Source organism: Athene noctua, chromosome 12, assembly GCF_965140245.1.
Source record: "Athene noctua chromosome 12, bAthNoc1.hap1.1, whole genome shotgun sequence".
Classification (NCBI taxonomy): Eukaryota; Metazoa; Chordata; class Aves; order Strigiformes; family Strigidae; genus Athene; species Athene noctua.
Window position 1 is genome coordinate 17,296,005 of NC_134048.1, and position 21,088 is coordinate 17,317,092.

The following is a 21,088-nucleotide window of genomic DNA, read 5'->3' on the forward strand; positions in this document are numbered from 1 at the left end:
TTTTTGCAAGGTTATTGGACCACTACTAAACCAGAAGAAGTTAAAGAGGGAAGAAATAAAGACAACAGGTTTTAAGACAGCCTCAATTCTTAAGTCAGAAAACAAGTTTTGTGTGGAATCAGTTTACTGTCTAGCCACTTATGGTGGAGTAGTTGCAACTTCCTTGGAAAACTTGCTTTTGTCATGATTTTGGAGGACGTGACAGCCAGAAGAGCTGTTCTTTGTCTCCTGGATGTTTAAAAATATGCAGTCTTGGGTTAGTAGCCAGGAAGACTCAGCTAAAGGGTCAAACAGAAAAAAGAAGGTGTTTTTTCCCACACAGATAGTAGACCCAAGGCAGTCCTTGCCAAAGGATGTTAGGGATGTAAACTGTCTACACAGCTTCAAGGAGAGGAACTGGGCAGGTACTCAAAAGTGAGAACTAGCGAGAGGTACTAGGCAGACAAATCGCACATCATGCTGACAAAATCCCCTAAACTAGCACTCAGCCTTTGCACCTCTTTGATTCCAAAAAGCCAAACTTTCTCTGAATCTCAGAAGATGACACCCATACACTTTAAAGCTTTTTTGTTTTAGAGAAATTCAGTAAGGAATCAAGCTTTTATAAGGAGGTAAATGATCTATTTTGACACAGCCATCATCTTTGCAGGATACATTTTTTTTTGTCTCAGAAAGTGTGTTTGCAGAATGATTGTCATTCAGGAAGAAATAAGAGTTTATAAAAAAAAAATCATGTAAATTTAATCCCTGAGGCAATAAAAATGTCTTTGGAATAATACAATCCTAAGAAAGATTCCCAATACAAGGCTATCTAAGAATATAGGTTCAGATTCCACCATACTAGGAAAGTGGGAAAATATTTTGTAATCAATAAGAAGAGCAATTAAAATCCTATGTCAGATTTCAGGAGAAAAAAAAAATATATATATACTGTTTTAAAGAAGGTAGAAACATTGTAGTAGTCTGATTCCACATGAATGACTACAAAACCACATTGGCTTTCTATGGGTCAAACTCTGTTTCTAAGTACTTGCTGCCATAGACAACAGAAAATAAAAATCAGCAGAGATCTGAAAAATAAAATCACGCCAGATTTTTTTTTGTTTGTGTCTCATAACGATGTAGCATCAATTTAATTTTGTAAAAGCTTTTTGGACTGAGTTTTCAGGGGCTTTTTGTCTGGTTTCTCACCCTCTGACAGATACAAACATCTTGTAGGGTGTCTCACATCCTGTATTTCAGATTCCCAGCTCTCTAAATCTCACATTTCTGTTTCTGTAAATGCATCTGCTACAGGAGCTGATACAAGTAGCAGGAACCTCTTCCCTTACTCTATAATCTAATGCACTTAGCAAGCCAATGAATATGTGTGAAAGGAGGGGCTTTCTGGCTAAGGGACTCCTTGCAGGAGAACAGCTGTTACAACAGCAAAACCATAACCGAAGCCAGGCAAACACACTCACTCACATCTCTCAGTGGCTTTGAGCATCTAGGTCTGGCAAGACAGGACCCCTCCTCCCTTCCTCTCTCTGCAAAAAGTGAGCAAACTAGCACAGAGAATCTTAAAGAAGACCTGATCTCAGCTGTGAAACGTTTCAGAAGATCCAGTAATGGCCTGGATCAGCAGTAATATCTCCTGGTTTAATCACTTTGCTCTACATGAAGAACATTTTAGGAGGTACTTAAACAGCACTGAGGATTACTTAGCCTTCCTGTGTGGGCCCAGACGGAGCCATCTGTTCTTGCCTATGGCTTTAGTGTACACCCTGATCTTTGTTGTTGGGGTGGTAGGTAACTTCTTAGTTTGCCTGGTAATCCTCAAGCACCGGAACATGAAGACCCCAACCAATTACTATCTCTTCAGTCTTGCTGTCTCAGACCTCCTCGTGCTGCTTTTTGGGATGCCACTTGAAGTCTACGAGATGTGGAGCAACTACCCCTTCTTGTTTGGGCCCGTTGGCTGCTATCTGAAGACAGCACTCTTTGAGACGGTGTGTTTTGCCTCCATCCTCAGCGTGACCACGGTCAGCGTGGAGAGATACATTGCCATCCTCCATCCTTTCCGTGCCAAGCTGGAGAGGACTCGCAGGCGTGCCCTGAGGACCATCGTGGTGCTCTGGGTCTTCTCTGTCCTTTTCGCCCTCCCCAACACGGGCACCCATGGCATCATGCTGCAGTATTTCCCCAATGGCACCCTGGTCCCTGGCTCTGCTACCTGCACTGTAGTCATGCCCATGTGGATCTACAACTGTATTGTCCAGATTACTTCTTTTCTCTTCTATGTGCTGCCCATGGGGGTAATAAGTGTGCTGTACTATCTGATGGGGCTAAGAGTAAGTCCTACTCCGGGTGTGCTCAGTGTGTCCTTAGCTCATTCTTGTGTGTTTGTGTCTGTATATGTCTTTTAAGTGATCGCACCTTTTTTCTTGCCCATCTGTTTTCCCCCCAAAAAGCAAAAGTATTTCAAACCTCTGAAAACTGTGGATCCAACTTCTTCTTTGGTGTAATCCCATTCTGAAATCAATATAGCTATGTTGAGGAATAATTTACCCCAATCTTTTTTTAAAACCCTACCATCACTGCTGCTCACATTTGAATGTTACTTAAACACCAAGACTGCATATTGATTTCAGCCTCTCAGAGATTCTCACTTTTGCAGTAGGGACCAGAAGGAAATAGAACAAAAGGAAAATGTGAAAAGAATAAAAAGGAGCAGGCTAGTGATTGGATCTTGTATATTATTTGTTTTCCCTCTACTTGTGACTGTGGAGTTTCCATTGTATTACTTTATTTTTCTCCTTCCCTGGAGATGGTGATAATATTCAGTTGTTAAAACTCACCAAGCTGTCATAAACTGAAATGCTACCTTATTGTTGCAGCTAGCAAATTCAGAAATCATTTCTTTATATAGCGATGGCATCGTTTCACCATTGATTAAAGCTACCTTAGAGCTCATATTCATTCTCTCTTCTGAAAATAGACTAGTTTTACCAAGTATTCATTATTTAAATACATGGATGAAACAAGTATTATAAAACTGTGTAGCACAACACTAAAATACACTGCTAATCATAGCGAGTCGATGACTTTTTTGTTCTCTTACATTACATATATTTTGAAAATATAAATCCTATCTCATTTCACCGAACATAACTTAAAGTTTAAAAAGCTGTCTGATCATATAGCAGGAAAGGGATGCAATATGCTACTAGAGATGAGTGAATTTACCGAATAACGTGCAAGAATTTCAACAAAATCTCTGCTGGTGTGTTTATCATTTTGTTGTGCTGGCTGACATTTACTGTTATCTGAAACTACAGAGAAGCAGTTTTTCCTTAACCAGGAAAATACACGAGGATGAAGTGCCAGAAATCCATAGCACACAGCAGATCTTTGAAGCAATGAATAGGTTAAATTATCCCCACTGCCCAGTGGCTGTTGTGGGGTCTTTACATAGTTTCATTGAAAATTTTGCAAAATAAGACCTGAAGGGAGGAAAAAGTGCTGAAAATGCATCAGTCACAAAAAGAAATAGAGACATCCATGAAACTAATCAAAAGAAGTCTTGAAAATTGCAATAATTTCTATTTGTGGCATCAAATATTCCTAATCCTCATCCCAGAAGAGAAACTACGTACCAGACAAGGGTTTCTCCCCCAGGACTTCTGTATGTTCACAGATATGTTCAAGCTGTCTTCCCTAAGGGCTGCACTGATCATTGTTTATGTCTCTGCTTTTCTGTATATCCGGCTCAGACTAACAAATTTTAAGAACATCCATCCTGGCTATGTCTGCACTGTGCTCCAAACTGCACTAGGCAAGATAATTTCATTTTTTCAACAGAAACGATAGAAGAATGGTGTAAATATATCTAATTTTTCAAGAGAAGACACTTTTCATGTACTCACAGGGGGTGAAATCTGTAAAGCTTTAGCAACACTCCAGAGTCTCCTGAGTGCCATGTATTGCTCATAGACTGTAGTGGAAAAACTCAGAGTAGATCCAGAGGTTGTACAACAGCTCAAATTCAGCAAAGAGAGCCATAGCCTTCCCAAGTCCAGGCTTTGTGAAATGGGCATTTCCTCACCAAAGTTTTTCCCTCAGGCTTTGCCAGTGCTCAGGAAAGCACTGTGTGACAGAAATCACGTGTGACATGTTAAGCATTTGTGAGAAGGCAGCAAAAATGGGTCATATAGTAACTGAGTTAATTTTAAATTTTATTCCTTGGAAAAATGCAAAAATATGTTTGTTTTACGCAAAGAAATTTATTGCCAGCAAAGCCATCAGGTTGATTACCTCCTGATCAATTAATTACCTTATGATCTACCTGGATATAATTTTAAGGCTTGGTGTTTTAACAGTACAGTGTTATGGTCAGTAGATAGTTCCAACATTAGTGTAAAGAAGATAACACTGTAGTCTCATTAGATTTGACTGTGGACGCTTCTTTCTGCCTGTTTCGTTGGGTCCTCATCACAGGTGCCTTTAGGACTAATCCCTAAATCAGCCAGGCTCTTCTTTAAACCCAGTTCAGCTGTGGAGCTACTGGTTGCAACCTTTAGCCCCAAAGCTGAGGAGGAAGAGGACAGGGAGAAAACGAGAACATTAGGAAATGGCTGTTGTAGAAGCTAATCCCTGCAGTGCAGGTAGAGGTGGGGTGGCATTGCTTGGGAAGAAGTCTACGTCGCAGCAGGATTCAGTGCAAGGTCCCTGACCGTTTCTTTCAAACCAATCTCTAAAAGGACACAGGGATGAGTGGTTATCCCTAGTTGTCTAAAAGTCAGGTTCCATTTAATAAGGATTTTTGACAGTGAATGAAGTGATTGGAGACTCCAAAGACTTATTTATCCCACCTACCTCAGACATCAGTGAGGGGATCTAGATGACCAGATGAAACTAGATTGACCGTACCTAGGCAGGATGATTCTTCTGCTGAGTCCAACACTTCTCTTAGTGTCACTTCCCCTCAGTAACACATTGGAAACACTGGTAATTTTTATTTCAGCTGTCTTTAAATCAAGACAATTTATTCTTGCCAATGCACAGCTGGTCCAGATTTTTTCATCAGAGTCTGTTTTGTCGCCTAAATGCCCCGTTGTTAAAACCAGAATCCTCTGCAGACAGTGACTGCCTTTGGATAATTTCTGCAGAGCCCAGCACGCTCCTGGAGGAGTGTGTCCCCTTTCCATGGACAGTGTTCAGCAAACCTTGTGCCCACTAACACATTTCCCTTTGCAATGGGGGTGAGCTAAGAGTACACCTGGGCTGCAGTTCAGCAGAGAGGCGGCAACTGCTTCAGACAGACCACTGAAGTAGGACTGCATGCTTTAACACAAGCCGTGTGGATTTTAAATATCTATTTTTCCATCAGCTGGAGAGAAAGTTTGGTCACCACTCGTGTCAGGCCAAAGAGCTTACAGAAAACAGTTCTCCTGAGTTTCCTGAGTGGCTTCACTAGGTTTGCCTGGGGATAGGTGAGGCCCTAATTTCACTCTGCCTTTTGATTTCTAGTATGAAATGCTGTAGTAGTAAGATGTGGTGGGAAAATCCAATTTTCAGCTTCTTTCTCCAGACACTTTAATTCTCTTGCAGAGAATGGGTAACATTCATCTTCAGGCAACCCTACATAGCCTCATATATCCATAGCGATGTAAAAGTAACCACTACCTTGGCTAGGGCTGTCCCTCTGTCAAACCATTGGCATGAATTCAAGTTACAACCTTTGCCATGGATTCATTTCCTTTTTTTTTTTTTTTTCCTCTTTGTCATAACTCACTGTTTTATTAAGTTGCAACTGCTGAGTTATTCTTACTAGTTGCACCTCCATCTATTATCACTTGAGGCTAAAGAGAAACCTTATAGTATCATCAAAATGACAGGAGAAAGGTGAAAAATAAAGATATGTATGTCTCTGGTTTATTACAGCATCAGAACACTGTATTCTCTGAGGCTTTGGAATACGCCCGGAATAGATTACTGTTGAAACTGAAAACCGCTGAAGGGAAACTAGGGATTTTAATCAATCTGAGCAGACATTTATCGCTAGATGTGTTTCAAATCAACTGAGTCTCTTCCTTAAGCAACTGTGGTTATGACTAAAAGCTACAAAGGGAATAATGTAAAACATGAGAGGCTGAATTACACTATAATCGAATATCATTTGATTTACATGTGTTTCCCTTTTATAGGTTTTATGACTAAATAGAACATTTAAAGAAGGTCTCATTTGATCATCCTTACAGAAAAGTATTAATCAAAAGTCAGAAAGCAAGTCATAGTGTAAAAGGATAAAGAAAATGGCACAACTAGCATGCTTTCAGAAGTTTTTTTACAAATCCAGATTGATTTCTATCTTCTTTCTCATTTCTGATATTCTCATGTAATTAAAAGTTTTGTTTCCAGTTTCTCTCAGTTGAAAAAAGCGTCACTCCAAATCTGCTGACTAATCAGAAGTTCCCACTTCAGGAAGCTGTGTCCAGTTATGCGCTCTCCATTATAATCAAATAAATTTTCCTGTTTATCTAGACCTGTTCTTTTTATCACCAAAGCACCAGTGCTCCTGCTGTAAGTACATTGGAGAAGCATTTCAGGAAGGATCAGATCATTATTCTTTAAGTCCATTTAGAAGTCAGGGAAAAACTACTGGAGAAAAAACCCCACCTTGTTGTAATTGAGCAGTATGTGGCTGAAGGTGTGCATATCATGCGCACCGGCTGTCTGCAAGAGAGCATATATGGGTTTTGTTCATTAGATGGATTGAATAACAATTAGTCCAAACACTCAGGGCATGAAACAAACTCGCTTGAATTTTACAGGAATTTTTCCAGTGATTACAGCTGTGTTTCACTAAGGCCTCTCTGGGTATTTTTTGGATCATTGGTTTGTGCTTAATTGTGGAGAACACTTTTAGGAAAATAAACAAACAATATTTTGCTAGAAGAGAAAGTAATGCCTAGCAAAATACTGTTGCAATTGAACACAAACTGTGAACCAAATATTGACTCATTGAGAAAGGACAAGTGGGGAACCAAAATACAAATTTCCTGTAAATAAGCAACCTCAGATGCATAAAAACTGCACATTGTTTTGAAACTAAAGCTTCAATGTTTCCCTACGCTAAAACTGAAATTTAAAAGTAGATTTTTTTCAGTGAGTCCTGAGCTGTCCCAAATTCTGTCTTCTCAAACTACAGCTATCAAAATATCAAAGGGCTATGTCTGGTGGGGATGTCATCTGCTGTCTAATCTCTCCTTTGGTTTTCCTTCTTTTGCCAGTTGAGAGGAGACAGATCTTTGGAAGTGGAGGAAATGGCTGTGAATGTTCAGAGACCATCCAGGAAATCAGTTACCAAGATGTTGTGTAAGTAGTAAGTACTTCTGTATTTTATTTACCATGGACAAGAGGGTGGTCAGGCCGTGAAGGGTATCAAGCAAATTCACTGGATACAAGAGTTATGAGATGACATGAGTAGCTGTGATCAAAAAAAAAAAAAAAAAAGCTTATTGCTATTTTATCTGGACTTAGAGGTCATGGGAGTGAAACACTACGACTAACTATCAAAAGACTCAGAAGGCAAATTTTCCTCCCCGGCACGAGAGGAGTTAAGCAAACCTACGTGACAGATGCTTGCATGGCAACTCTAATATCCCTCACTCCAGACCTGATTCTTGCAGCCTTCTAGGGAGGATTCCTCTTGCTCAGAGTACAAATAGTCTATATTGCACATTTTTAAAGAATGTTTTGCATCACACCACGAGCTCTGCTCATGAACAGGAAGGTCCAGCCAAACCACTTACATCACCTACTGCTGATTTAACCACTTAAACCTTCCCAAGAAAAAGTAGAACCTAGGCAGACTTGCGCATTTTATAGCATTCAGTAGAATCTGTGCTCCAATCACCCTGAAAGCACTCACATCACTTCCCAATTTAGAGCTGTCTTTAAGGTAAAGATCACCTTGCTGCTGAGATGGTGTTTACGCAGGAAGAATAAATCACCTTCAATATTTCCCACAAAAACATTATTCTTTTAGGCACCTTAAGTCACCATCTGAACTAGGAAATCGTACTTTGAATTCAGCCTGATTTTCTGTGCCCAATTACTATGATGACAGATAGAACCAAGTCTGGAATGGCTTTGCAAGAATCCTTCCAGAGCCAGCACAGGACAAGTTGTTCATGGAGGCAAAGTCTTTTTCTTCCATGCTGAGCAGTGCACCCAGACAGACTTATCAGCACACATGGTTCCTATTGCCTGATCCTGCTGTGTGATGCACAAAGAGGATGTGGAGGAAATTAACCCCAAGGCACAATGCAGTCAGTGTGTCCCAGGTACCACAGATGAATCCAGATGTCTCGCTGGCAGTTTCTTCGTTAGGCTCTGTACACACTACAACGTTACCTGTCTGTTGCCTGCTCTGTTTGAATGTCACTGTGTGTGCGTGTATTGAGTTATACAATGTAGAAATCAGTGGAAAGTTTGTTCTTTTAGCTGGTAATTGCAAGACAGAAAGGATGACAAAAGATTTGAAACAATGAATAAAATTTGTATAGTTAGTCTTTCACCCAGCTTTCTGAACTATGTCTCGCCTGTGCAGGCTAGTGAACCATATCCCTCCATAATTTACTTGTTTTTCTTCTCCCTTTTCTCCACGCTAGTTGTCCTCGTGATGGTTTTTGCTGTCTGCTGGGCTCCATTCCATATAGATCGACTTTTCTTCAGCTTTGTTGTGGAATGGACTGAGCCTTTGGCTAATATATTCAACCTAATTCATGTGGTGTCAGGTAAAGCTTTCTTCTTCCACTTGGACAAGGACTGGCAAAAAAAAAAAAAGTATTTGTGAGTGGTTTACTTGAAATATGTAGACATTTATTTTGTAAGTGACATGAGACATGCATGGAAAAACTTCTTGCAGTTTGGTGGAAAGTGATGAGAATCATGCCTGAAATAAAAGCTGTATGCAAGTTTCTGCAGCTTTCAAGATCTAGGCATGTTGTCCAATACAGTTGTCTGAACACTCACAAAGAAGGGGGAAGAAAAAAAAAAAAAAAAAAAAAAAAAGGATATCATGCATCATTACCAGCTGCTTTTCCTTCTTAGGAATGTTCCGAAATGAAGTCTGCTGTCATTCAGCTGCTTTTAATGAACACACAGCAGCAGGCATCATCCTCCAGAGGGTCTCTGAGGCATATAGGAAGCCTGACCGAATGTCAAGACAAAAGTCTTACATACTGCTCAGAACTGGGTGATAAAACCAAAATGTTTATGCCAACCTGCCAACCATAAAATGAAGGCTTTTTCGAAGAGGAATCTTATTTTCAGTCTGCCATGGGAAAACACTGAATGTGGCCATTAGGCAGCTCAGACAAATCCAATCTCATGCAATTGTCCTGGTGTGTTGTAAGAAATTAGCTCCCCTCAGCTGGAAGTTATCCTCTGACAGCTTTGATGGAGGTACCAGCTGTGCAAATCCTGCTGTGGGGATGAGGGCTGTGCTGGAGGCAGGTCACTACAGCTCAAGAGAGAGCTGGTTTCCGAACAGCTGGAGACAGTGAGCTCCAGTTAATACTCTCTCCCACTTTCCTTTCCCTCTCTCTTGCTGTGCCTGAGCTACCTTTGGCGAGACATCCCTCTGCCTGGATTTTAGCAGGGCAGAGATGTGCTGTTGCTGCTTCCACCCTTGCACCCAAGTTTGGTGGAGCACTATAGGCAATGAAAAGATTTTTCCTCTTCTGAGATCATCCTACACAAAAATTGTCTTTCTCTCCTTTCCCCCACCCTTGTTCTCCTAGGTGTTCTATTCTATCTGAGCTCTGCCGTGAACCCTATAATTTACAATCTGTTGTCCCAGCGCTTCAGGATGGCTTTCCTCAGTGTTATCTCTCCTTGCTGCAAGCACTGGGCCCCTAACCATCCCACCAGCAGGATTCCTGCCCAGCAGAGCATCTTTGTGGTTGAGGACCACAACCTTGTGGACTCTGCTGAAGACACAAGTCTCCCTGGCACCCACAGGACATCTGTCAGCAGTTCTCAGCTCTCCACTGGTCTGTGACTTTCCATGTTGTAATCCAGGTGAGAAAAACGCTAAAGAATATTACTTTAAGAAACAAAAAGAGAAAAGACCCTCCTAAAGGGTGGGTCAGTGATTTCAGCAAGAAGAGCTCACAGACATGTCTTTTTGAATGAATGAGGGAGGAGACTGTAATTAGCAGGTGGTTGAAAAGTATTGTTTTACTCTCAAATTAATAGGAGGGCTGGAAATCTCAGCTTACTGGCTGCAAGCTATACCAGCAAAGAGCTGCTTTACAAAAATGAGACCGACTCCCTGTATTACCAGCACAGGAGAGAGACACAGCTTATCCAAATCTTACCAAAGGGCTTTTTATGCACCAGTCTGAACTTCAGTTTACTTATTTTGAAACAGGGCAACTTGTTGCACAAGCTTTGTCTACCCACTTCTAGCTTTAGGCAAGCCAGTCTCACTTCTCTCCCCTACAATCTTCTCAGGCCTCTCTTGGCAACATAAGCAAGTAGGCATGAACAAGAGCAGCTCTGAGCTGGGCTAACGGACATCAGACACCAGCAGTAGCTATTTTTCTGGGTCAGAAGAACTAGGGATCCAATATTTATGAAAAGCAAACTTGCTTTCTGAGCTAGGTGAAGATTTGAGTGGGGATGCTGATTAATGCCTTGAATCACTTTGTCAAAAAACCTACCCCTTAGTGAGTGATTTTTAACAAGTCCCAACATTACTCCATATCTCCTCATACTAATGTCTGACAATATCTACTCAGTGCTGAAATGGCATGTGCATGCCACAAATTCATCTACATCACCTGGGAAATAGCCACCGCTGGGAGCTGAGGATGTTTCTGGTGTGACACCTTTGCCCCAAATTCAGCTAAGTAGGGGATATCTGCCCTGAGAATGTGGAATGTCTGCAGTCTTTGCAGGCTTATCCTTTGAATTGGAGAGCTTCACTTTTGCCCATCTGCCTGGACTGAGCCTGACCATGTACAAATGGACTGTGGTAGGTCTCTGCTATTCCCCATGTCCTGCAGCTTGCAACAGCTTTTTGCCATTGCTTGAACTTCAGATACTTACTTGTTGTCTCTGCCAGTGAAGCCCTGCGATCATACTTCAGTAGACTTCACACCTGCCCATACCAGGTGGACTGCAGAAGTCAGAGATCTACATGGTGTTAGCAACCACCAGGAATGAGGCTGGAAACTATTCACAATGGAATTGAGAGAAACCTGCAGGATCAGAGAAGCTGATAGGCAATGAAAAAGAGAGTTTCTCGGTGATTTTGCATCTGCTGAATTCAGATTTTGGCACAAACCACAATATAAGGTCTGGGAAAATGTCCCACATCCCAGTCATGCAAATGGATCCTGAAGACAGTACACTTACATCCAAGTTGATGAGTTCCTGAGCTCATCTGCAAGGTCAGGACCCTACGGAGTTTTGTAAAGGGAGAACAGAGTGAATCCATTACATATCAGAGAATTTTATATATCTCTGTGTCCCAGGTTTCAAAGCCTGCTTGTGTTTCAGAGAAATGCCTCCCTTGTGCCTCACGACGCAGGGCTAGGTTTAGCTACCACATGGGGCTCAGGCTTGGCACACGCTGCCACAGAAAATCACCCAACGTGTGTCATCAAGGGGCTGGGACTTACTTACATAGTCAGAGTACACAGAGCTGCCGTAATGAATAAGAATGTTAGTTCCTGAAAGATGATATACTGTGTGCATAAAGGCTTATTCCAGTCTGGTCACTGGGGATCCAGATGACGTTTCCCACCACAGGAGGAAGGGGTTATATTCCTGCTACAATGGGCTTTTACCTTGTCGTTCCCAAAGTCTTCTGCTTTGCCTCTCACTGTGGGACTCGTAGGCGAGGCAAGACCTGGGGGGCTCATGACAGCTCGGAAGTCACCCTTTACTGCAGCACAAGTGGAATTTCAGCCCATGTTTTTTGCCAGACACATTTTACCAGCTGCAACACTGAGAAAAAAGCCATGAAGAGAGCAACAGATAAACACAAGGCCCTGGAGAGAAAAGGCAATTCCTGCTCCCTGAAGACACAACTGAAATACTTTGCCACCCCCAAGTGGACACTTGAGATTTATCAGTGACACATTCCTAACCAGTTTTGTTCTTGTTTTTCCCTCCAGCAGACATTAAAGTATGTTTTCCCTCCGGATTAGCTGTGCCGGTAATGACTTGCTGTCTGCGAGCTGCCCAGGTCCCTGCTCCTGCACTCTGTGCAGGACACTGAGCTCTGTGTCCCAGCTGAGGGGCTGGGCACTGCCTGGGCAGAGATTTCTTCCCTCACCTTGTGCCTCACTTGTGCAACTCCCTAACTGAGCTCAGGGGGTTACCCTCTTTATCCCAGCTGTGTGCCAATGAAAGCAGGTCATACGGTTAGTTTGACACACTCACACATCCACCATATGATGGAGACATTCCTCTGCATGTTTTTGTGGTTCTTTGAATGCATTTTATACATTTAGGATCAGACAGCATCTTGTGCTGGTGCACAGACAGAGCCATCCATGGGTGATGTCGCTCTCTTCTCCTCCCTTCATGAGAGAATTGCAACCTTGGCAGCAAAGCTGGAGTTGTTAAATGCATCTCTTGGCTTGCAGATGAGCACACAGACTTGCACTCAAGGTTGGGGTGTGAAGCTGTAGGGTGAAGATTTTGTGTGATCTTAAACAAAATGGCCAAATTTTTGTTCCTAGGGAAGACAAAGTGTTTTCTGAGGAAGGCGAAGTGGTGGAGGGAAAAAGTATGCATGGATGGGGAAATTTTAGAAGAGAAATAGTGACCAGGAATGACCAGGAACTAGTCTCCAGTTCTGAACTAACAACATTTTTTGTCTTAAAGCAGTTTTCCTCACATTTAGTTTGGCATCAGTCAAAAGAAGGGGCACTCATAACCAAAAATTCCTGGGCTTTTTTTTTGTCAAACATCAAAAGCAAAGCTGAAAACATTTAGTCTTGCACCAAGTCAAACCTTTTGTGAAAGTGTTAATGGGGGAGACATGTCAAAATTCTTCTAAATTCTGTTAAAAATAAAATAAATGCAGTGAAACAAATGTGGGCTGGCTTGAGGTTGGGTACTCTGAGTTAAGTTACCTGTGACAGCCCAGCTCAGGACCCCCTCGTTCCTGAGGAGGAATCGCTAGAAAGTAGTCACTGTCCACTGGACACTTTTCTTCCTATAAGGTCAGTGCTTGAGTTATTTATCCCTCTGCTCTGATATTTACCTGGCTGAACGTTGGAAGCTGGATCCAAACATGAAAATACAAGGAAGATGGATAGAGATGTCATGAGAGCCGATGATATTCCTTTGTTTATACATTTAGCAGCTTTCATAGCCAAGCGCTGAAAAATGTTGGCAACCGGCTGAGAAAAACTCCTGTTGCAAGAAAACAGAACAGCTCATTTTCCCCCAAAGTGGTCTTGTGTGATAAAAATATATTCATTTGAAATCAAGCATGACTTCCTAGACAGAACTGTCTATTGATTTATTTCTCTGCTTCTGTTTCCTTCTGGGAAACATGCAAGTGTGTGAGCAGAATGTGTGGAGAGCAGGGGCAATGCTCCAGCACTGTGAACAAAACATGGGCAGTTTGAAATGTGCTGCAAGGAAGCACTTAAAGGAGAGAAGAATTGTTTGCATTGCCAATGAGTGATACTCAGATCTAATCCCAGGTTAAGTATTAGAAAAAACATCATGACGGCAAGTGGACAATTCTGTTACGTTTAGATGATGAAGTTTTGGACAGTGCTGTGTTTTGAAGTGTTTAAACCATGGCTTATCAGCAAAACTAAACATACACTCAGCTGCAGAGCTGGTTATATGTATCTGTGTGTAACATGAAAATAAATATATTAGAGTGTCTCTTCCTATGTCTGGTCCATCCTCCAGCAACCTTTGTGTTTTCTGTTTCTCCCTCTTATGTCACATGAATAGCAGAAGATGGAAATTCCCTGGATATTCAGCCAACACCAAGTGCAGGACACTAAGGACTTACTACACATCACAGTACTTTTTTTTTTTTTAAAAAAAAAGCTGATTAATTCAGCTGGTATATATGCATGAAAATACAGCACTAACCCCAGTGTGGTTTGTTGCATCCAAGTGCTGTGCAAGAGTGCTTCTTCAGGGGAGGAGGCTAAAAACTGGGCAGCGTTGGTTGTCATAACCAGGAGAAGATCCCAAAGCAAAAAGTGCTGCTTCCCAGTCTGCGTAACAGCCACATCTGCTCTCCCTCCCTGTTTTCCTGCAATCTTTTGCCTCATTTTCTCTGCTGTTCATTATGACACTTGCTAGGTTTTTCCCCACTGAGGTTTCTTGTTCTACAGACTAGCAAATCTACAGCAAATTGCTGAGCTGTAGCATTTCCATATCAAATGGATATTAAAGTAAGGAAAAATATGGTAATGAAAACAGAATAATAATCTGGACTTCTTTCTATAATAAACTGAGGAATAATAAGGGGAAAGGACAAGAAATCAAACAACCAGGAACTCTCGCAAGGATTAAATGATGGTTTTAAAATTTGGTCCAAGCTGATGCAATGGTGGCAAATGTTCTTCAGAATGAGCTGGGGGATAAAAGAGTTTAAAAAGAAACAGCAGAGAATTGCCCAATTTGGGCCTTGCAGATTTCCCTGCTCAGGGAAATAAACACTTCGGAAGTTGTTAGGTTAGATCACAAGCCATAAGGGCTCATGCACCAAAAGACAGTGACCATCTTGCACGTGGTTCAGGGCTGGTTTCCCTGACTTCAGAAAAGGAATTTGCCATGTGTAAAATAGGCATGGGCCATAATGTAAGTACCTCACCTGGAGGCTGCTGATTTTCTTCCACACTTCTTCCCATTTCACATTTTGGCTAGTCAACAGCCTGCTTTGGTCATACCCCAGACACAGAGGCAGAGCTAAGCTCACTTGCCACCAGAAGTAGAAGACCTTTTGTTACCGTGTAGACTTTGTGAAAAGTTGCAGCTGTTGTTTTAAAGGCAAATTATCTTAAATCCACTTAATTTTTAAAGAAGATTTAATTTTAGGAGTATGGGAGCTGTTGGAATAATTTGCTTCCCACTAGGATAGCTAATTCATGAATGAAATACAGAAGTCTATTGTAAAAGCCCAAATAACTTTTTTCAGCTTATGCCATGTTGTGAAATGCAGTAAAGTTCCTTCCCAGAGGAAAAGGGTTTTGTCTGCTTTTTTTGACTAGGAGTGGGTTTTTCAAAAGACCCTTAGATCCAAACTTCTACAATATGAAGAGCTCCATCAGAGGAAATCTAGATTCCTTTTATAGCTGAAGGGGGGAAAAAAAGCTGTGCTAAAATCAATTTATCTGACCTATTTCAGTCATCTACCTTAGGTGTTTTATAGGTACTTTTTATGCATATCTTCTACAACTGAAAAACAAAGCTAGGTAGCTAAGTACAGGTCATCTTGAAACACTGTCTGTTCCTTGTTGCAGAGCAGGTATGTTTGTCAGTCCCTTTCAATTTTTTCATTTCTTTAGAACCCAGGAGACCCCCCTTAGAAATGACTCAGTAGGAACATCATGCTCCAAGTGAGCAAAACAAATGGCTAACAACTGTAACACACCACAAAACACTTGGAGAACAGCATCCTCAGGGGCTCACCTACCATTTTGTTCTGGGGCTGGTGCCTCTGCAACACCTGGACAATGCTCTCACAAGCTGGGGAAATTCAGACAAAGCTCTGCCACTTGTGGGGTTGGCAGCATTTATTTACAAGCTTGTGGTTTTCCTTCCCTTACTTCTACAGGAGCTGGTGAGTGCAGGAAAGATATTTGTCCTGCCACAGAATGTGCTAAATAGCTGCCTAAACTCAATGGAAGGGCTCCAAAGGGAAGTATTTTCATGCTGCTGTGACTGCAGTGCAGGTGGGTTGGGCAGCACTAAGCAACTGCAGCAAAAAACTACAAGCATCACAGTTTTGGGAAATAGAACTCCCCAGCCTTTCCATGAGGAAGGAAATAAAACACTAACACAGGAACTTGGAGGTATAGTTATTGTTTATTTAACGATGTACAGACTGGAGTTTCTGTTAGTTGGCTTGGTGCTAGGGGAATACTACACGCAGAGGGGTTTTTTGAACGTGAATGAACCTGGTTAATACCACAAACCCCAGCTTCCCCCAAGCCCTGCACCACTATTTCCTCCCAGCTCAAGTTACCTGTTCCTGCAGAAAAACAGACCACAGATACAGCAACACATAAAAATTTACATTACGGTAGCGAAGACAGGACCCTCCACTGGGACTGAGACACACAGAGAACACGGTGGGGTAACAAGGACCGTTCCTTAGCTGGTTCACAGTACCCATCTATTTCCATGCTCTTAGCCTAAAGTAATGCAAATCAGTTTGTGTTCCTGCATACAATGAAGATGAAGAGGCAGTTGACATCAGTCCACTTGCATCTAGTTTGCCTATGTATCTCAGCCCCCAGACAAGGAGCGGAGTTGTGTGGGGCTCTCTCTTTCTGCATATAACAAGAAATAGTCCCAGAGTTGGGACTCACATGGCAACCTCCCAATTCCCAGTAAACCTGCTACGTTACTCCAAGAGGCAGCAATGACTGCCACACATGATTCAGCCTTAGCACTCTCCACTTTTTTACTGTGTCTCTCACACTGACAACAAGGAGCACTCATACATTAGCCTCAGTCTGGTTGCTTCAGGTCTCATTTCTTCCCCTATCTCCCCTCCCATAAGGAACAGGTATAGTGAAGAATCATCTCTCCTCCCCATCCACCCTTGTCTTTTCACTGCTGAGAAATTCCACTGAGGATTGAGTCTTTTCCCTGCAACTTTATTTGCCAGCTGTAGGGTTTTCACATCGTATTTGTATTCCAGTCCCGATTTCAATTACCTGGCTAACCTTTTCAATTTTCACAGAGAGTGAGAATCAGAAAATAGCAGGTCCTTTATTACATCTTACACTGACGGGGAATGCTTCACCCTCCTCCCCCCCCATGTTTGCAGGAAAGCTCTGTCAAATTCAAACAAACTCATTGATCATAACTTGCCTATTTACTTATGCTTTGCTGACTGCTAAGTATTCTGGTCCTTTCTGCAGACCTATTTTCCATCCTCCTTTTGGATTGAACGCGCTACTTTTTATATCATTTCTAAAAGCTGTGGAGAAACAGTCTTAAGTCTTCACTCTGGTGCTTGACTGCAGTGAGAGCTCTCACCAGAGTCAAATACTGGAGAAGGTAAAAGCCTTGTGCTTGGAGAGGGGCTATTTGCTGCTTTTTGATAAGAAGACATAGTGGTAGCCAGTCCCAGAGCACTTCCCAGGGGAGGCTCAGAGCATTGAAAGGGTTCTCTCAGACCAGGAATGCAAGTCAGGCACAGGACATCACCCTGCTGATCCCAAAGCCACTGCTCCGCCACTATACTGGCCACAGTTGCCACCTGCAAAAGAAAACGTTTTCCTCTCTCTTTTTGGCTTTCTTGGTTCTCCAAGTCATCATTCTCCCAACTCCTTCATTCTTTAGAACTCTTGATACTGCAGTCATTTCCATGCCTGTCCTCTGTCTGCCCCATCACTCAGCCATCCTAAAAATGGTTTATTTGATTGGGGGGGGGGGCATGATTTAGTGCAATAGATCTGTTTCTTATCAACTCCTTCTCCTCTTTCTTACTTTTCTTCTGTTATTTCCAGCTCATTGTCTTTGTCCATGTTCAACTCCATATTAACTTAATTACAGACAGATTTCATATCTCTCTACCCAGAAGGGGCACTTGTAAAACATCCCTCCAGTCAATAGTAAATGAGGGCCTTGGCCTATGTTAAGTAGGCTCTGGGAAAGGCAGCTCAGCTGTGTCTGTCCTGCTCCCTCCAGAGATGTCTCTAAATTGCTCGGAGCTTCTGCTGTTCCTTTGAGCTGCTTTTAAGTGAGGCATTTCCTCTATCCATTTTACAGCCTACTCAAGTTCATCACAACCACTGAGCTCCATAGTAGACATCTGTGTAAACTGACAGGTGAATGCTTCTCTCCTGCAGATGCCAAGGGCACTGAGATCTTTCCACCATATTCAGATAGGTGGAAAGGGCCTGGGTTCAAAGTCTGTGCCTATTGGAATCTGCCATGGCTGCAAATCTGAGCTAAACCCGACTCATAGGGTATGAACACTGGATGTACTCAGTCCAGGTTGACCTCCTATTACTGGTACATTTGGTAGGACAAAGATCTCTCTTGATTAATGCAGCTCTGGTTGCCTAAAACTCATTTACTGATGATAGCTCTCGCCTTGAAAATCTCCCTCCGAGATAAAAACACACTAAGTGGACTAGATGCAGGGCAGCCCCTCATACCTCACCCTCTCCCTAGCTGGTGATAACAGCTTTTCTTGGGAAAAAAAAAAAAAGGAGCAGGATCTATCTCCAGCAGTTGATGGGCTTCCCAGCTTCTAGTAGGTAAGGTTGCACTGCTGTAGCTTACCGTTCACAAAAGTTCTCCACTGGCAGAAGAAATTTTTTCTTCTTTCTGCTGGAGCTCAAATAACTATTACCCAGCCAGGGCAACTCTTCCTAAGTCTATCAAGTTTTGTCATGGTGTCAGTGATTCCTCACTGGTAGGAACAGGATGCTGCTTTGAGAATAATGAAGAGAGGATCTGATTTCATACAGTGAGGGAAGAGCTCTGACATAGAAACCAACAGACTTGTGTTGAGGGCATGTGAAATACTATGAAGCCATTTAATGGTGTAGAGAAAGGAGAAAAAACCTCCCACCAGAGACATAAAAGGCAGAGAGGGTTTTGTGGCAGTTATAAGACGAATCAGAGAGCTGTAGTTCTACTGTTGGAAGACTACACCTGGGAAAGGTCTCTGGGAAAGGAGAACTCTGCTGATTCTTTATGCAAGATGGTTCCTCCTCATTTAGATAAGCACTTCTGTCCAGCTCTTTGTTAGGTTAAACTGGAATGTGTGTCCCCTCATCCTACAAAGGTAGAGTTGCAAATCATGCACGTATACTTGAGTTAACTAACTTAAACACTGGTAGCAGTGCAGCTAGAAAACAGCCTTCCTGAGGCTCTGCTGACTGGCCAATGCAGTTTATGGGAACAACGCAAAATACTGTGAGGAGACTGTACCACCTGAACTGCAGTCAGGTCCTAGTCCTGGATAGAGCCTCATTCAGAATTAAACTCTTCCTGCCCCAGAAGCTCCAGGGTCTTCCCTTTCTCTGTTGCCTCTTGCTTGCTCATCACTTTGCTGTGTTCCTCTCTGCTCTGTAGGGAGACAGGTCATAGGTAGGATAATTCCTCCCGGCTTCACTAAGACATTTTCAGAATTACCCATCTCAGTGTAACCACGTTGTATTTATCATCTCAGCAGGAGACTGTTCCTAAGTTTTGTTTTTAGACCAAAAAGGCCTGAAGAAGCCAAGGAGCAAATATCTGCCCTGAAATCCGAACGTGTGGCCTCTAAAGATCATTTGTACGCATCTTCCCCAGATTTACAGACCAACGACACTAGTCAATGTCCACTGGAGGTCAGTCTTGTGCCATGAAAACCTGTGTGGGGAGGCAGGTAGTGGGGTGCTCTGTGGTGTCCAGCAGCCCTGGGCTCTAGGCCAGCGTGTGCAGTGTACAAGATGCCCCAAGAGAGAATCTGTTCCCGTTCCCTCAGTGTTGATTTATGATTTACAGATTTTTCATGGTTTTATTTCTTTTTTTCCTTGCTCAAAAGTATCCAGGGGTCTGTTGCTGAAGAAGCTTAGCAAGGGAGATGCTGTTCAATCAGCAGAGTGCAGGATCACAGAAAACCAGGATGCTCCACAGGTCCAAGCAAATGTGTGCGGTGGCACCACATAGCTGGTGAGTCAGGCTGGGCCTGCTCATCCAAGCTGGCCTGAAAAATATGCTTGTTTCAGGGCAATTCTTAGTCTTTTGGTTTTGTTTCACAGGGGAGTGGCATCATTAATTATTTACAGATTGCACCCTGTGGATGAGAGATCAGGATATTGATGCATGACCAACACAATAGAAGTCCAGATACACTAAATCAGAGCCAAATTCCTTGCCAGTGTGCCAATAATTCAGATTTTCTACATTTAATCCTACCTCCTACCACTCCGTCTATGAGACCCTCCAAGAGGGGCTCAACAAGTATTTGATGGGAAACAATATCCTTCAACTAAACATTTTGATAAAACAGGGTTTTTTCCCCTGAAGAAAAAAATCTGTGGTTTTATGCAGGATCCCACAGGTGCCAGTGCAAACTCCACTCTGACTCTGCCAAGTGAAGTCAGCTCTTGGCAACTTATACATCTATATAAAAATGGAGATTGAAGTGCTCAGTTGCGATCTTCTCAGGTTACTATTCCACACTTCCGTCTGTGGGCCCAGGTATTCCTTATTTCACCTTCATGGTGACTTAATTTTTCTCTCTAGATCAAGGATGGCAGACGTGTCCTATGCTCTGCCTCCAGTCAGGCCACATCTGAAGTGCAGGATACATATCATTCACACAAATTCACTGATGCTCCAGACTCAAATGACAGCCAGCATTGAATAAACTCTCTGTTGGCCCCTTCTACAAGAAACCGTAAGTATCTATTTCCTCTGCTTTGCTGTAATAGATAAAGAGCCGATCATGTTCTGCTATTTTTCTACCACAACAATAGAAATACTGATCCCCACCGTTGGCTTCTTTCCTGTGAATGATCAGTTATCCTTTGGTGTTAAATAAACGGCAATTATACATTCTAAACAACCAGAGAATCCCACAGGTCAAGGCACCTCTGATCTCTTACCTCCTATTCCCACCAGTATTCCTGTCTGCATGGCCTTGTGCACGTCACATCTGTCCAGCAAGAGAAAGGCAGTCTCCATCTCTCTGTCCTCCGCTGGTACTCACCTCCTGCCTTAAGAAACAGCAAAGTTTTTTCTGAAGCCAGACAGTTCTTAAAAGGGACTGGAACAGATGGAAAAAGGAGACAGGGTGGGGCCACTGCAATAACTCAGTAATATTGGCTCTCCATAATTTGGAAACAAGCCCACTGTATGGCCATGGCAC

General features: G+C 42.5%; 1 protein-coding gene across 1 annotated transcript; it reads left to right on the top strand.

Annotated features, from left to right (window-relative positions):
• Positions 1-1,610: 1,610 nt before the first annotated feature.
• On the top strand, positions 1,611-10,051 carry NMUR2 (neuromedin U receptor 2). Its single transcript, XM_074916283.1, has 4 exons — positions 1,611-2,333; positions 7,275-7,359; positions 8,658-8,783; positions 9,792-10,051. Exons 1-4 carry the CDS (start codon positions 1,611-1,613, stop codon positions 10,049-10,051), a joined length of 1,194 nt encoding a protein of 397 aa, XP_074772384.1.
• The last annotated feature ends 11,037 nt before the right edge of the window (positions 10,052-21,088 follow it).

What these genes read in the sequence shown, in the direction of transcription:
- NMUR2 (XM_074916283.1), top strand. Translation starts at nt 1,611, where the DNA reads ATGGCCTGGATCAGCAGTAATATCTCCTGGTTTAATCACTTTGCTCTA. An exon ending in ACTATCTGATGGGGCTAAGA is followed by an intron (nt 2,334 to 7,274) that starts GTAAGTCCTACT and finishes TTCTTTTGCCAG; the next exon opens with TTGAGAGGAGACAGATCTTT. An exon ending in ATCAGTTACCAAGATGTTGT is followed by an intron (nt 7,360 to 8,657) that starts GTAAGTAGTAAG and finishes TCTCCACGCTAG; the next exon opens with TTGTCCTCGTGATGGTTTTT.